This window comes from Thermobia domestica, chromosome 10 (assembly GCF_964235325.1).
Source record: "Thermobia domestica chromosome 10, izTheDome1.hap1.1, whole genome shotgun sequence".
Lineage (NCBI taxonomy): Eukaryota > Metazoa > Arthropoda > Insecta > Zygentoma > Lepismatidae > Thermobia > Thermobia domestica.
This window is the reverse complement of record NC_137463.1, coordinates 117,471,830-117,490,419: the sequence shown is the minus strand read 5'-3', so window position 1 is coordinate 117,490,419 and position 18,590 is coordinate 117,471,830. Positions and strand designations below refer to the sequence as shown.

General features: G+C 35.5%; 1 protein-coding gene across 1 annotated transcript in view; it reads right to left on the bottom strand.

The window, feature by feature from the left end:
• Nucleotides 1–983: 983 nt before the first annotated feature.
• LOC145662676 (wee1-like protein kinase 1-A) overlaps nt 984–18,590 on the bottom strand; it is a 40,919-nt gene continuing 23,312 nt past the window's right edge. Inside the window, exons 4-8 of the mRNA XM_081728493.1 lie at nt 17,561–17,785; nt 12,682–12,833; nt 11,553–11,678; nt 8,482–8,609; nt 984–2,451 (exon numbers count right to left, since the gene is read on the bottom strand). Of these exons, the coding sequence (XP_081584619.1) occupies nt 2,167–2,451; nt 8,482–8,609; nt 11,553–11,678; nt 12,682–12,833; nt 17,561–17,785 (916 nt within the window). The 3' untranslated portion in view covers nt 984–2,166. The remainder of the gene's footprint in view (nt 2,452–8,481; nt 8,610–11,552; nt 11,679–12,681; nt 12,834–17,560; nt 17,786–18,590) is intronic.

Below are 18,590 nucleotides of genomic sequence, written 5' to 3'. Positions count from 1 at the left end.
TTTGTGTAATAGTTTCGGTAGTATAACATCGCCTTCATCGGACGCATTATGAAAGATTAATTCAAGGATAAACAATATAAAGAGAAAGTGAAAACACGACATGTTCACTTTTAAGACACGCTCTATTCTTGGATTGATCTTTCGTAATGTATCTGATGAAAGCGATGTTACATTGCCGAAACTGTTACACAAAGCCTATTAAAATAATGTTTTGGTCAGTTTTGCTTTAATAATACCTCTAATATTTCCAAAGCTATAATGAAAATACATGATTTTTATTATTATTATTATTTAAAAAATTATATTGCATCAAAGCCAAATTAAAATAAAGGGCTCCAAAACTTCTAACCATGCTTCATTGGCTGCTGAATGAAGTAATAAGAGACCAGTGATCAAATTAAAGAACGAACAGCAACGTTTTCAATATAATGAAACTCCACCATAGTTTTTTCTAAGAATCTGATTGCAATTTTAATTTTCCGTTCGACACAGATCTGACAGGCATACCACTGATTTAATTTCGGATATCATAAATCTGATTGGCGGAGCTGGACTCACTTGTGAAAAAAAAAAAAAAAAAAAAAAAAAAAAAACCTAAGTCTGTAATTACTAACTGGTACTTGCATATTAGCAGTTTGACTCAGTATCTGGAACAAATATTTTCATGGATATAGTATTTATATGCGCCTAACAGACACATTGCGCCCGTACATGTGACTAATTGCATTGCGCCTGAAGGAGGAATATTTTTTTCCCGATATTTTAAAAATTTGAAAAAATAAATGGCAAATCTACTTTGATCTCTTTTATCTTCAATTTGAAGAATATGTTTCGCTGCAACAATAAACCATCTAAGACATCTGCATACTTTTATAGATACTATGTCACGTTAACTTCTGAGACTACACAGAAGTAATACGTTTATAACAAACTGAGGTACTTATATTTTACTCGTGTTATTTGTTAAAAGAAAAGTATATATATAAAATTTACGTCAATCTTTATTAAGGCACTTTTTGTAACAATGAAGTAGCTTTTAAATCAGATCTGTCCTATACCCATTAGAAATACAAGCAGAATACGAGATTCTTTATACAACTGCGGACTTGGATCATTTAAATGATGGTAAGATATACACAATAGCATCATTGGAACTATAGATAAAAATTAAAAATATATATATCACAAAATAATTTACATGCCCTATTAAACAATTTATTAGTGTGTGAACCTATGAAGCCTACGACTAGGTAAATACATACTATTTAATAGAAAATGTATCATACTATGATACACTGGAATGTATTTTTTAATTTTTTTTTAGCTCAGTCTTCCTTCATGCAAAATACTTTCATATATTCTCATATAAAAATAGATATATATATATAAATCCTTATATTTCACATTACAGATTTTTAAAATTTCCTTTCTTTACAGATATAAATATGATTCCTTTAAGAAACAAATAAAAAAAAAACTCGGAAGACTGATAATCTCTGTTAATACCGAACTGGCATCTACACTCTGCTGACTACTGAAGCAAAGTACTCATAAAATGTCTTCCACAAGTCCTTCTCTTTACTTTTTTTTTTTTTTTTTAAAAAATAAAGAAAAACCCTTCTTTAAAATTTTATTCGGCCAAATTTGTGACACGAATACGAGGGGTGAGACAGATAAAAGAACAAGCTCCGGATAGGTAACTTTCAAAATCGCATCAAAGAGCCTCTAATTATCTACACAAAACGGATACTACGCCAAGAAATCTGATAAAACTGCAATCCTAACGACTCAATCGTATACATGAGGTACATTTCTTAAAATAACTGAACAAGGAACAATGGAATGAGATTTTAAAAAAAAATGAAAGACCATACTGTATCACAAGTTAGCAAAACTCTCAGCAATTCTTTCTTTCACACAAGAACATACACACAATCCACTCCAAGTACAACCACACATACAATCCACTTCAAGTACAACCACAATCATCATCATCATAATAATAAACGTACATACACTCATACAGGTACATTTCATAACATTTACACGCTCTCCCAACTTCTCTCTTACTCCACAATTAATACGCACTATCAGTCAACACAAGGCAACAAGTGAAAAACATTTACAAAAGCATCTACCATGACCTATGGAAGAGTTCAATCTATCCTATAAATTAGTAGCGCTATGACTACGATTCACTTTCTTCCCAATTAGCCTAGTCATTCTAGGATGTTTCTCACTCGCAGGAGTGTGGAGAAGGTTGGGTGCAAACGATTGCAAACATTTGGCTGCTTCTTGTAGCTGCTGCGACAAAATCTCGTTCTTTAATTTCTCAGCATTTAGCTCTCGGCGGAGCTGGTCTTTCGTTTTATTCCCAAAAGGACAAAGCACGCGATGCTGCACAAGTTGAGATGCCGATGGTCTCATTTCAGGATTTGGATGGATCATTTGCTGTAAAGAAAGAAAAAAATATTACCTTTTCTTACCCAGACTTACGTATGACAAATTTCTGTAACTTACTGAATATATATATATATATATATATATATATATATATATATATATTATCGCACAGGTAGAAAATAGCCCTTTCAGAAAAATCACCGTGCTGATTCAAATACGTAAATCTAACTAAAACTGTTCCTGGTTGAAAAATAACAAACACCTTACCGGAATATAAATTTACAAATATTAGGCTCAGCATAAAATGAGTACTCAGTTCTCTGAAGGATATTTGAAAAGTATTCATTTTCTCGAACAAGTTAGAGAGATCACCAATTTATCTATCTTTCAAAAGCACTGAATTTATAATGTACATATATATATATATATATTTTTCTTGCCGTTAAAGCTCTGTGTTGACAAAGGCTCTCATGCGATTATGAATTGATTCAAAAGAAAAAGCAATATGGAAATATCTTGATTCAATGATTTTTGTTCATGCTCTTACGCACCACCACCAAGGTTAAGTGGTCAATTACACGAATACTCAACTTTTCATCCCCATAGAAAGAAATAAAACGATGTCCTCTGGTAGGAAGATACAGAACACCTCCATACCATGCGTGATTTATTTTCTTAGGAAGATTGTATCAGTAATTGGCAATGGGTTGTAAATGAATGGTTGTAATGAACTCCGTCGGATTTTTATTTCCCACAAAATGAAGGAACGACTCCAGTAGCAGTTACATCAAGTTTTGTCAAAAGCTTGGTAGTACTTAATAGAAAGCAATCGAATCGTCAGCAGGCTTTCGGCGAAATGCTATGGGCACCACATAAATAAGTGGCACAATCGCTCTGTACACGTTGGAACAGAGTGAATCATATTGCTATAGACACTCAACAAGCGAAATGTTGAAAAGATAACTAAGAGCAGACTTTGGACACTTAGTATCATCGTTGAAGAACTTGCAGACAAGGGGGACATATTGGTATTGGACAACATTGGTTCAACTGAAAAGTGTCAAGTTCAAAAAATAATCGTATTTTGAAGCAAAAACTATCATACGATAGTATACAGTATGTTCGTTTATTATGTAGCCAAAATTTACTGGTGAAATCCTCACACCTAAACAATAAAAAAGTCCATATGAACATAAGACGATAAGCGCGTCGTTTCAAAGTTACGAGATGCCGAAATTGAGAAAAGTTGAACTTTGACGCTGCCTAGCTCGAAAACTATGAGAGATATCAAAGGGGTTAAAGAAATAGTAGAGGAACTAGTACACTGTCTATCTAAATAACCAAGTTTCAGAGTTGGGACGTATCGGCGCAACGGATTTTAGAGAGGGAGCTGCGGTATAGGTCCCGCTCTTCCTTCCCTCTCTCTAAAATCATGTGTGCCGGTACAACCCAACTCTGAAACATGGTTATTTAGATAGACCGTGTACTAGTTCCTCTAATATTTCTTTAACCGCCTTTGATATCTCTCATAGTTTTCGAGCTAGACAGCCTAAAAGTTACAATTTTCTCGATTTCGGCATCTCGTAACTTTGAAACGACGCGTTTTTCGTCTTATGTTCATATGGACTTTTTTTTTTTTATTGTTTATGTGTGAGGATTTCACCAGTGGATTTTGGCTACATAATAAATGAACACCCTGTATGTATTTCTACTGTAATTATCTACAGACCAATTCCATTTCAAATCATCCAGGCTCCATTATAGTCTCAGATTTCATTTATTTTTATTTTTTTATGAGATTTACATGCAATATTATTAGACTTTTTTTTTTGCTAAAAAAAATTTCCTTCGATATACAGTCTTCCAAAATGGCCGCCCTCCCCTCGGATTGCTCGAAAAACTGAAAAACATGTTAAATTAAAAGTTTTGTTGTAGAGAAACGAATGCACTTAGTAACATAATCACAATAGCAGGAAGAGTATAAAGTTGTATGTTTCGGTGGAGGGCCAAAATACGTCTAATAGGAATCGCGCAATTTACTCGCAATGTTGCCAACTTCGGTGAAATTTTTGCTAACTTCAAACATTTTTTTTCTGTCCTCACGAGCAATATCAAACCAACTGTTTCTAGCATCGAAATCTACTCCATAAGGTCTCTTGAAAATGTAAAGGACTTACGTTTCTGATTATTACATCCCACGTTATAGCATGATGAAAAGCTGAAAATTTCAGTAAGACGCCATGTTTGGACGGCATTTTCTCAAAAACCCCTCCTTTAAAAATCTGAATTTTTTACATGTATTGGAGAAGTACCTAAGCATTTAAAACCCGTTAACCGTTCATGCGGCTGCAGCCCCTAACATTCGCAATTAATTATTGAAATTTTGATTTTTGTGCTTGCAATGTACATATTTCCTATGGGCACTTAGGTCCTATACACAAGGCGATTTGAAAGGGAGTATGAAAATTTTGAGAGATGAATCCTGACATCAAATCCAGTAGAAAATTTCCTATGAGTCGAATTTCGCTTCGTTTTCGAGTTACAGGGTTTCCAACTCGGGACCCAAAATCGGCTCGCGTCAATGGAATATAAATTTCGTGTTAAATCATAACTATGTGCTAAAGTTATGATGAAGTTCAGAAAGTTGATTTGTATCAATATAATATTTTTTACGTGCGTTGCAATTCGGTTGGCAGTGTTGCCAACTTGGTTGTTTCCAAATGACACTACGTGGTTTTTATTTGATATTTGGTATTCATTAATGATTGCAAACATCACATGAAGCACAATTTTCCCCACATCACCACAGTTTTCGAAAACTTAAATGTATTTCATTAAAAGGTGTATCTCGTGCGTTATTGATAGTTTACAACATTAAGTGTGAATTTCACTTGATGTTTGCCATAATTAGTAAAACCAAAATGTCGAATAAAAATTACGTCTGTGTAAGTTGTAATAATAATAATAATAATAATAATAATAATAATAATAATAATAATAATAATAATAATAATAATAATAATAATAAGAAGAAGAAGAAGAAGAAGAAGAAGAAGAAGAAGAAATATTTTTTTTATTATTGTAAAACCTCTCACAACTCCACGCATCAAGTTCGAACTTGTTCAAGAAGTTCTGCTGCAACCATGAAACAGTTTATTACGAGATTTGGTGTCGTGAGCATCGTCCTAGTGTTCTCTGGAACCATGAAAATTGTTTTCACTGGTAACATAACATTGTAGTGCACTAGTTACAGTGTTTGTGTGAACAACAATGGGGAAGTCCTATTACAGTAAGGACCGTATTAAATGTGTTGATGGTTCTAAAAAGCATAAGATAATTGTGTACAGAAAGAATTCTTGACAAACATTTTCTCTTGCGGTAAAATATATGTATTGCGTACAACGCGTCTGCAAAAACGTAGTATTAGGAGAGGATGATTATTTGTGTAAAGGGTGCTTTGAATATTTACCGTGAATAACGTGAATGTGTGTGAGATATTGGTGACCACGAAAGAGGATGTAAATATGAAATTATGCACCAGCAAGATAAAGAATTTGTTCCTCTGAATGCAGATTTGGAATCCATTAACCAGTTAACATGCTAAACATGAATGTGTCTCCATTAAAACGGCCGTTATCGATGAATCCTAGACTTCCATAATTTTTCATACTACCTTTCAAATCGCCTTGTGTGCAGGACAGAAATAATCATCCTCCCCTAATAGCTGACACGCTGTACGCAATCCATATATTTTACCGCAAGATAATTTTTTTGTCTAGAATTCTTTCTGTGCACAATCCTCTTACGGCTTTTAGCATAATCAACACATTTAATACGGTCCTTATTGTAATAGGACTTCCCCATTGTTATTCACACAAACACTTAACTAGTGCACTACAATGTCATGCTACCAGTGTAAACAATTTTCATGGTTTCAGAGAACACTAGGACGATGTTCACGATACCGAATCACACGAACTATCAATAACGCACGAGATAAAACCTTTTAATGAAATACATGTAAGTTTTCGAAAACTGTGATGATGTGGAGAAAATTGTGCTTCATGTGATGTTTGCAATCATTAATGAATACCAAATATCAAATAAAATCCACGTAGTGTCATATGGAAATAAATAAAAGTTCTACCAAGTTGGCAACACTGCCAACCGAATTGCAACGCACGTAAAAATTATCTTATAGATACAAATCAATTTTCTGAACTTTATCAAAGCTTTAACACACAGTTTCTGCTTTAACACGAAATATATATTTTATTTTCTATTGTCCCGAGCCGATTTTGGGTCCCGATAACTCGAAAACGAAGCGAAATTCGACTCATGTTTATAGGAACTTTTCTACTGGATTTGATGTCAGGATTCATCTCTCAAAACTTTCATACTCCCTTTCCCATAAATGCCCATAGGAAATTTTTACATTGCAAGAACAAAAATCAAAATTTCAATAATTAATTGCGAATGTTAGGGGCTACAGCCGCATGAACGGTTAACGGATGTTAAATACTTAGGTACTTCTCCAATACATGTAAAAAAAAAAAAAAAATCAGATTTTTAAAAGGTGGGGTTTTTGAGAAAATGGCGTCCAAGCGTCTTAATGAAATTTTCAGCTTTTCATCATGCTATAACGTGGGATGTATTAATCAGAAACGTAAGTCCTTTACATTTTCAAGAGACCTTATGAAATAGATTTCGATGCTAGAAGCCGATGATTGATATTGCTCGTGAGGACAGAAAAAAAATGTTTGAAGTTAGCAAAAATTTCACCGAAGTTGGCAACATTGCGAGTAAATTGCGCGATTCCTATTGGACCAATAGACGAATTTTGGCCCTCCACCGAAACAAACAACGTCATACTCTTCCTGCTATTGAGATTATGTTACTAAGTACACTCGTTTCTCTACAATAAAATTTTTAATTTAACATGTTTTTCAGTTTTTCGAGCAATCCGAGAGGAGGGCGGCCATTTTGGAAGGCTGTATATCGAAGAAATTTTTTTTTTAGCAGAAAGAAAAAGTATGGGTCTAATAATTTTGTATGTAGTTTCTTATTTTAAAAAATCGGAGGCAGTCATGTGGACCACCCTGGACGATTTGAAATGGAATCACTCTACATAATTAGTAGTATTATATGGTAACAGTAAAAATTACTCCTGCTATATAAATACATCTCATGTAATAAATACCTACTTTCATTTGCCATTCACAGACTACGACTTAAATGTTTAACTTCAATTTTCTTTACTTTTTCATTCTTTCCACCTATGGTGTTAAGAGTATATCAAATCCTCAGTTTTAGAAAGTATCTAGAGGTATCTGGTCTGCTCGACACGAGCTGAGCTGGTCGTTCTCATGTCCTGCGACCTTACAGCGCACACAAAGGATGGAAGTGTCCTGGTGGTTCACGAGGATGACAGCACTTTCACGGTGCTTGATACTCTGGATCACGATAGGATAAGTGGACCCTTTCCCGACTTACTGCCCTATCCCGGTTATATCTCTGGATAGTAACTATCAATCTTGGGGAAGTCTTCTATATTTCCCGAAACGGTGTAAGCTGAGAAAAATGCGACTTTTCTTTCTATATTATCATAATGCTGAAAATATAGTTTTCGTTTTCAACCTTTCGATTGTATCACATAATGCTATCAACAAATTTCCGTAAACAGTGAATATCTGCACACTATTGTGAACATCAGAAAAAGCTGGTTCGTAAGTCACAACAACTTAATACATAAAACTTTGTATTATAAGACTGTATACATAATGCTCTTGAACTATTAATGAATTCAACAACACCAATGATATCTATTTCGAAGAAAACAAATTGACTAATGTATGCGTACATATACATAGCTGGATATTAACAATAAAGCATTCTTTTCAGAAATAATAACAACTTAAAAATGTTACCAGTAGCCCAAAAATAAGTATAATATGCAAATCAAATTATCAAAATAAATTACTATTAAATGGGATGGTGAATGGTTGTTTAACGATATGACCATGTGGAAATAAAAACTAACGCTTCTGAATATGCATAAAGAAGTGAATAAATTCTTACTTTTAAAAGCTCGTTTAAATCTCTGCTGTAATGGGTAAGCTCTTTCAGCTCTCCATTTCTGATCTGATGCCACTCTGTTCCATTCTTGGGTAAAGGGCCTCCACCTCCTGCTTCATAAATAGTCAGTCCTAAAAGAATGTAATATTACCATTAGTTTTCACTGTGTTATCAGATAGTTACATGCCTTAGGAATTAAACATTAGTTTCAACCTCACTAGAGTACAATGAATGTTAAATTTTAAAACACTGCTATTAGCTGTAGTGGTTAACCGATTACGCCAAAAGGACGTAATAGCAACGATCTCATATAGGGGTGTTTACGTTGTGTTGAATTAAACATTGGAAGTCTCAGAACACGCGTTCCTTACACTTTCAACTTTGAAACAAAGAAATGAGAAATATTTAATGAACTGATAAAATGCATATTTAAGAGTAACAAAAGTTTACGTGCTTACCGAAGCATCTAAAACAGTAATTCTAAATGCAGACGTTTCTGCGATAATTTATTACTATTCTCAGTATGTTTCTTTATTATTATGTTAATTTAAGAACTACATTTTGATAACTTCCCCTCACTAGAAGAAATAATTATGGTTGTTAGAGTAATACTCTTATTATTCTTTATTTAAGCCTTGTTATTTTTATATTAATTGCGAATAAATTGTAGAAATACAGTATTCATTACAGATAATGGAATATTGTTCAATGTAGGTCTTCAAACAACGCAATATGATAAAAGGTTCGCACCGAGAAATTCTTCGCTAAAACTTCAGTATTTAGAACTGCTATTTTGGATGTTTCGGTAGGTAGGTATGGAACAGATGATATGCTCTTTCTTAAGAATCCACAGAGATCTTCATATATATGTTATTAAATCAAGGTTCTAAACAGACAAAATGAGTAGCAACTCGCCTTTGATGCACGAACTCCACATTTCAATTCCTAACAGTACAATTAACTAGCGAAGCTCCGTTGTCTATACAAATTTTAATTATACTAAAATGTAATCAGCAGCAGCATGATACAATACGTCACATTCGAAAGCATTGCCGAATATCACAATAATGTGAATGATGAATCTACGAGAGTTAATGAATATGTGGGGGACAAATATTGTCGTAAACAATTGAAGTTTTACAAATACTAATTTTATTTATCAACAAAACAAACAATATCCTAATAAATTATATATTGTTTTATTATAAATAATCCAACATTTCAGTTGTTCAAAAAAACTTATTATTTTTAAAATGCGGTAATCCTTTTAGATTCTTACGTCTTTTTAAGAGAAATGTTGACTTTCGGTTAAGTAGTTAGTGCTTCATGGCTGGTACGTTATTCATTCTCTTCAGAATGACACAAATTTACAAGTGTCATCATGTGTATGTGTTCATAATGTAGTGAAAAGGGAAATTTGGGATAAATATGGAAATTTCCCTCTAAATTCTTATTTATTATTATTATTGAGAATTAGGTACCCTCTGGAGCAGTCTCAGGAGAGACCTGAATATAATCTAGGTTCAAAAATATCGTGGCCTGTACGTAATACGTATGCCAAGTTTCGTTGCGATATCTAAAACAGTTACGAGGGAAAATAAAATTCTCAATCCTGTCTGACAATAAAATGAGAAACTTTTGGAGAATCGAACCCAGTAATAACATTCTTATCTTTCTAATATACTACGTAGCCTATTACACTCAAATTACACCACCCAATTACCATTTGCTAATAAAAATACAGCAAACCCACATAAATAGCAGCTAAAACAACACTCATTTTCCTTGTTTGGCTCAGAGCTACGCCGTATAAAATTTTTATGTATGTAAGGAGGGGAATGGAGACAGAGGAAGAAGAGGAAAATGCTATAATGTTCATTTCTTAATACATGTGCATGAACTGTAGGTCTAAAGTACCGGGAAATAGTATTGATAACTTCCTTTTCCTTCCACATTTGCAAAGCAAAGGCAGAAATGTTCCTACGCTACCCCAAAACACGCGGCTTCGTTTCAACCCCACACTTGAAGAGGTGTCATCCTTTATCGTTGAACGGAAGAGCGGAAAACGCATATTTTGTTATAACGCTATACCCCCTGGACAGAAAACACTTTGAAGCCAGAATATATGTTCTACGGGATGATAATTGATTATATATGTGCATGACAGCGTTTGTGTCAAAAGAATTAATAAAGCCGCTTTCTTTGATATCTGGCTCCTCATTTGAGACACCATCCTAGTATTTGCCTGGCATGTTTTAAGAAAAGTGAATGAGATCTTGAGTGAGGACGGCTAGCTCTGAATGTAATTGGGGGATTTTATTCCTATTCTATATTATAAAGAAATGCCCACCTCTTTGTTATTCTACAAAACTGTCTACCTCCTCATTTCTAGGAATCGGAATACAAGCGAGTACTAATTGTCAAGTGTGTCCCATGAAATGCTAATATGTCTTCCCGGATTCCTTTTGTAGAACAAGGAAACTCCATACTTTCACTGCAAATGTATACAACAAAACATGACTGCTTAAGTGGTACTTTAAGCAGGAATACGGCTTTAAATGTACGTACAAAATTTAATAAAACCAAATTTCCCCAATAAAACCCACTTAAAAAAAAAAAAAAAAAAAAAAATCTTTCACAACTCTGCTAAAGACTGTCTCTATTTCTCCAGTCATTTTGAATGAATGATGGGATAACAATGATGAGCTTCCCTTCATTCATATAATTACTTTATCGATAGAGTAAAGGAGTGAGAGCTGTGGTAATCTACAGAGTTCTTGCTCTAGTAGTGCAATTGGCTAGAATACGTGAAAAGTAAGAATTAGAATCTCTGCTACTCCTACATCCAGATTTATGTAATTATACTGATTATTTTTACCTTCAAGAACTAAAACAGCATTTCAAAAATATAACAACAGTGGTTAAGTATTGTTATACATATACTGTCGATACTTAACTGGAATACTAAGTTTTTGTTCTGCAAATTTGCTCTCAATAATTTGAACTTCGCCTTTTCCTCTCCATGGAATAGAGAAACACATTTTAAGTATCTATCAAGCAAAGGGACAACTTACCTAAAGCAAATATATCAGCTTTCGGCAAATGGTCGAAGTTCTCTTGAAGAATCTCTGTCGGCAAATATCGACAATCACCTTCTTCCACTTGTGGATTAGTAATTGACGTCACATGACCTAAATCTCCTGCAATAAATATTCCAGTAAATGTTAAAGCATACAAAAATTAATAAATTTTAAATAAAACTTTCAAAAATAAAAATTCAACTACATTGATATGTGCACAAGATTTATATTCTTATTTAGATGACGTCAGATGAAACATTCTTTCATTGGCCGAAATTACTTCAGTACACATTACAATAAATGTCAGTTGGCAGTTGTTGTAAATGCAAGATTAATGCAATAAGAAAATTTACAAGAAAAAGTGAACTATGGCAGACCGAGAAGCCTAGGAAACAGCAACTTTACTATCCTTCAAATGACTCATTATTAAAGGGCACAATTATAAGTTTATTTTTTGTAACTAATACATCACGTATATACCTAAAATAAATTTATTCTAAGCACTAACCAACCCGTAAATGGCCCAACATTTAACAAACGCGAAAAGTTTTCGATTGCTCCTCCTCACTTCTTCAGTCACCAATGAAAGAAGAATGGAGAAGTCCACGAATTCTCACTCCTATCCCCCCCTCCCCATCCCACTTTAGCATGAGTTTCCTATTAAAACTTTTCACTTTGTTAAATGTTGCGGCATATTACAGATAGTTATTGTGACACATTTAATAAAAATGTGCAAGCATTTTCTTTACTGCTATATTTTAAACATTCTCTTGATGCTTTACTACCATATATACGAAGTCGAATAGTTAAATAGTTAACAGGAAGGATTTTTTCGTAAACACATGTCTCGCAACGGATGGTTTCCGTATGCCAATTACGACGGAAATAAAGCATTCACTAGCATTTTGCTCCACTAAAATTCAATATCTCTATTATTCATAAACATCGGCATGCGTATAAAAAGAACTGTAAGCAGAGAACAGACTCTTGGTCACATTCTATGAGTACTATATTCTACAGTTCCCTACAACTCCATCATTCTACCAGTTGCTTCCATTTAATATTGTCTCTTCAAGCATCAAGAACAAACTGTATTAAAGAATAAGCAAGCAAAGCAACAAACCTATTTTGTACGTTATTTCTTCTTCATTTGAATCATCCTCCTCGAAGCCGTCGTCGGCAGAGTCATAACTTACAACATGACGCTTCTCTCGTGATATGAAAATATTCCCCGGCTTAATATCCATATGAACTAACTGCATCGAATGAATATATCTGAAAAGAGAGAGAGAAAAAAAAAACATACATCAGTACGCAAAGAGAAGTATACATCTCTTTTTATATCGACCCTTCCTTCGCAAATGCCTGTTGCTATTCGAATTCGATGTAAACAAATGAGTTTCATTTCACATTTTGAAACTACCATCCACTTCCAAACTACAGGGAATCCAACACTGAAACCGAAAGTGAAAGGTTTATCACTCCTGCCATTAATAGAGGTATAAGACCGGAGATGAAACCTAAATCTTGAGACATGAATTCATATCAAAAACTATTTCTAGCTATCTCTTACCGATTCTGCTCTATGAATATCCGATATTAAAAAGGAAAGTGATTCAATTACCACTTGCGTTCGTTGTTAAGGAATTCAACGTCTACTTTACCACTGAGGCTATATCAGACGTACGCTTACAGCTTGAGGTCCTACCGCGAATGGAATCCGGGGCTCTCGCACCGAAGATACGTATGCTAACCATGAAATCGTGGGAAAGCTCTCTACCACTGAATGTTTAAGGCAGAGACAGAACCTATTCTTGAATCTTGACATGCAGAATCCGTATCAGAAAAACACTTTTCGCTATCTTTTACTGTTTTTGGTCTGATGTCGGTCGACAGAATCATTCTACAGGGCTTTTCACAGTTATGCTTAACATAATTTGGGAGTCTAATACAAAATTATGTAATTTGATCTCTAGTACCCTGCATTGCACGAAATGAATACTACGTACTACTGCAGCAGTTTGTTGAAATATGTCTATTTAAAATATTACATTGGGGTTTCCCATGGCTTTATATAACACATATATACAACTTTTATACTTACATACATACACTATGTGATCAGAAATATCCGGACACCTGGCTGAAAATGACTTACAAGTTCGTGGCGCCCTCCATCGGTACTGCAGGAATTCAATATGGTGTTGGCCCACCCTTAGCCTTGATGACAGCTTCCACTCTCGCAGGCATACCTTCAATCAGGTGCTGGAAGATTTTTTGGGGAACGGCAGCCCATTCTTCACAGAGTGCTGCACTGAGGAGAGGTATCGATGTAGGTCGGTGAGGCCTGGCACGAAGTCGGCGTTTCAAAACATCCCAAAGGTTTTCTATAGGATTCAAGTCAGGACTCTGTGCAGGCCAGTCCATTACAGGGATGTTTTGAAAACCTTCACCATAACACCATCACCTCCGAATTTTACTGTTGGCACTACACACGCTGACAGATGACGTTCACCGGGCATTCGCCATACCCACACCCTGCCATCGGATCGCCACATTCTGTACCATGATTCGTCACTTCACACAACGTTTTTCCACTGTTCAATCGTCCAATGTTTACACTCCTTACACCAAGCGAGGCGTCGTTTGGCATTTAAATGCGTGATGTGTGGCTTACGAGCAGCTGCTCGACCATGAAATCCAAGTTTTCTCACCTCACGCCTAACTGCTATAGTACTTGGGGTGGATCCTGATGCAGTTTGGAATTCCTGTATGATGGTCTGGAAAGATGTGTGTCTATTACACTTTACGACTCTCTTCAACTGTCGGCGATCTCTGTCAGTCAACAAACGAGGTCGGCCTGTACGCTTTTGTGCTGTACGTGTCCCTTCACGTTTCCACTTCACTATCACATCAGACACAGTGGATCTAGGGATGTTTAGGAGTGTGGAAATCTCGCGTACAGACTTCTGACACAAGTGACACCCAATCACCTAACCCCGTTCGAAGTCCGTGAGTTCCGCGGAGCGCCCTATTCTGCTTTCTCACGATGTCTAATGACTACTTAGGTCGCTGATAATGAGTACCTGGCAGTAGGTGGCAGCACAATGCACCCAATATGAAAAACGTATGTTTTGGGGGGTGTCCGGATACTTTTGATCACATAGTATATGTAGCCGCCACATACAAGTACTTTCGGAACGTCATTAACACTTCTGAGACGCATTAAACCACTATGTTTTCCTTACTTTACCATTATTTTGTCTTTCTTTGGAAATATTAAGAGCACATCAAAAATGGCAAACGGCTGGATATTTCTTCTTTGTTTATTTCTAAGAATGTAACACAGAAGATGGCTGTGTTTAACTGTTCTCAAAAATGTTCAGACAAAAGTTTAATTATGTACTTTTATTTTCTGAATGTACTAACAAGAAGCTTCTATTGATATGTAAAACACGCAGGTACACATAAGTCCCTCGCAATAAGAAAGAAAATGAAAATAAGAAGAAGTTCTGGCATTCTACCTAATAATTTGTTCAGTATTTATGACATCTTCTCACATGATAAGCAGATGTTCCTCTTACAGTTCCTAGAATGATTCGGAACACAGACTTCAAGAGTGAAAGTATGAATAGGTGACTTGCCTGGGAGGACTGAGTACCACAAGTTAGTGCACAGGCCCGGAAAGCCAGAACAGATTCCTAGCCTAACTTAGTATTCTATGAAGTTACTAAACGGACACCTATAGAAAACATTCTGCACAAAAATAATAAGTTTTCTCTATTTTCCATACATACATTTCTAAATATTAATCTTTCTCCCTCGGATTACGTTAAGTTGTAGGTCCACGTTTTATATAGCCTCGATACAGAAAGGTACACTAAAATCCAATCCAACCAACCACTAGTTTTTCTCCTACATTTCAGCACATCTTATCTTATTTGGTCTAGGAATTAATTCGTGCGGGTGGACAAGAGATGGCGCAACGAACGGAGCGTCCCACAGTTCCGTGTATCTACACATGTGTTGCAAACCCCTGTCATCGCGTATCGTTCGTAGTATAGGGCAGTGGATTAAAGCGTCAACAACACCAGTTTGTAGTTAAGTGAACATGGCGCAATTTGTGCCTGATAAAGTGTTTTTGCGGGGTGTCCTGCTGCATTACTTTAACATGCAGAAAAGTGCGACTGAAAGTCATCGTATTTTGGTGGAAGTGTATGGTGACCATGCTCTAGCTGAGCGAACGTGTCAGAAGTGGTTTGCACGGTTTAGAAGTGGTGATTTCGGCTTGGCAGACCAAGAGCGAGCTGGACAGCCAAAAAAATTTCAAGACGAAGAATTGACAGCATTGCTCGAGCAGGATTCGTGTCAGACGCAGGAACAACTTGCAGCAGCATTAGGCGTTGATCAAACAAGTCTCCAAACGCTTGAAAGCCATGGGAATGATTCAAAAGATGTCACATTGGGTTCCACATGAATTGAAAGACAGAGACGTTGAAAGACGAAAAACCATTTGCGAATTGCTGCTTCAACGACAGAGCAGAAAGGGGTTTCTGCATCGAATTATTACGGGTGATGGGAAGTGGATCCATTACGAGAACCCTAAACGAAAAAAGGCCTGGGTGAAACCAGGTGAACCAGGTCCATCACAACCAAAACGAGATATTCACTGTGCAAAGGTTATGCTGTGCATATGGTGGGATATGAAAGGTGTGGTGTACTATGAGCTGCTGCAACCGGGTGAAATTATGAATGGAGAACGTTATCGACGACAATTAATGCGTTTGAAGCAAGCTCTGGCCAGAACACGACCAGAATGGGAGAACAGACATGATAAACTTATTGTTCAACATGATAACGCTCGCCCACATGTCGCAAAACCGGTCAAAACCTATTTAGAAAATGTCGGATGGGAAGTTTTACCCCACCCGCCGTATTCACCAGACGTTGCTCCTTCCGACTACTACTTGTTCGATTGCATGAACAACGATTTGATTGGACAGCGGTTTACTTCTTCAGAAGATATCGAAACATGGGTCTCTGACTGGATCGCTTCCAAGGATGAGGACTTCTTTCGCCACGGAATCCGTACATTGCATGACAGATGGGCGAAAGTGGTGGCTAGCGATGGACAATATTTTTCTTAAGGTATTTATGTATTTTGTGTTTGTACTACAGCTTCAATGTGTGCGTACCAACCGCACGAATTAATTCCTAGACCAAATATAAGAAAATAAAATAACAAAAAACAATGTACACTAGTAATTAATCGAATTTTTCAAACGTTCCGCGTATTTCGAGGACTTATAGGAGTGACTGACATCATCAGAAATTTATTATCAAGCTTAAGAAAGAAAGCAGTGATCGTCAAAATACGACTGCCCGCAAAATTCCACGGAGTAACTTGACAATTTACAGAATTATTCTACGCATATCAACTTTTTCCATTCGTCTTTATTGTCGACACGAAATAAATTTGTTGCTAATCAGTACCTACCCACGTAATTTCTATGCTCGACTAGTTCATACCAGTAACGCATTTGGAAGTATCATGGAAGAAATTCTGACTTAATCATAGGCTCATATATGACGACAAATAAGAAACGTTGACACAATAACAGTAAAATAAAAATTGAAAAACAAAACTGTTATTAAACTAGGAAAAATTATAGTACCTTCTAGGGTAGATTTCTAAGAATTTTTGAAACTGCGACATACACTCTAACTCAAAAGCCAAATTAAGATACTATGAGAATGAAAAAATACTGTTACTTTTGCATGTGGACATGATGTTCACTATGCAAGAGGTCTATCAACTTGGACAAGAAAACAGGATGTGTCTGTCAGCATTGAGACTTCCACTAGACTTGATCTGTACATAACGTTACGTAGGTACAGAAAATAAACACTGTACATTAACATACTGAGGTATTTTTATTTATTTTTGTTGACTTTTGTACGCCAGAAAGTTGTTTTTATCTATTGAGAATAATCGAACTTACCTCAAACCTTCAGCTACATGAAGAAGAATATGCTTCAGTTCAGGCTCCGTGAAATTGCGCCCTGATCTTCGATTAACTTCAATCGTTTCCGCTAGACTACCACCATTGCAGAACTCATTCTGTATGATCATGTGATTATCTTCTGCCCAAGCAGAATAGTAGCGAACGACATGTTGATGCTTCCCTAGCACTGCATGTGCATAAACTTCATTCAGAGCATTCTTCCTATGGAAGTAAAAAAACAAACTAATTCTCGTCCTTACAACTATAAGTATTCTGTACAATAAATTTGAATATTAATTTTTAAGTACAAATTATTTAATTAATCATTTATAGTATTGATACATCAACAAGAAATATGGCTACCTATTATACACGTTGTAACGTAGGTCAAACAATAAAAAAAATATTCTTTTCCATATATATAAGCTAATCCTAATCCTTATTTTCCACTTCCGAGTTTATTTTTGCTCACCGCCTGCAATAGTTCCATAAAGACCAAAGTAATACACGAGAAAAATTAACTCAATTGAATAATACTAAATGGTGTCCCAAGCGATTTCAAGTTCTTAATATATTTACAGTATACAATATAAGGCAAAGGCACCTTAGTTTGGAACGGCTAGAGGAAGATGTCCGTATCTCCAAATCCTTTAAGGTTACAGGTATGAAATTTGGTACTTAAACTTTACAATAAAAATAACTAGTTGTTCCCTCCAAGCCTTTGGCTTGCTGTATGCTATAGGTTAAAATTGTGATTATGTACTTGGAAGTCCTAATTATTTACATTTATTTATTTATTATATTACTAATCTGTGGTTACGCAAATATTAATACTCAAATCTAAATATGGTTACGGTCTGTTAATGGTAATATGTTTAATGTCAGTTGACGGTACAAGCTTGCTAAATATTACAGTCCTAAATGAGACGATAACAATAGTTTCTACCTTATATGGTATTCATGTTGCTTAGCTACTAAATTATGTTGTGCTAGATACTGAATACTTGTCGATTTTAGACAGGTAATT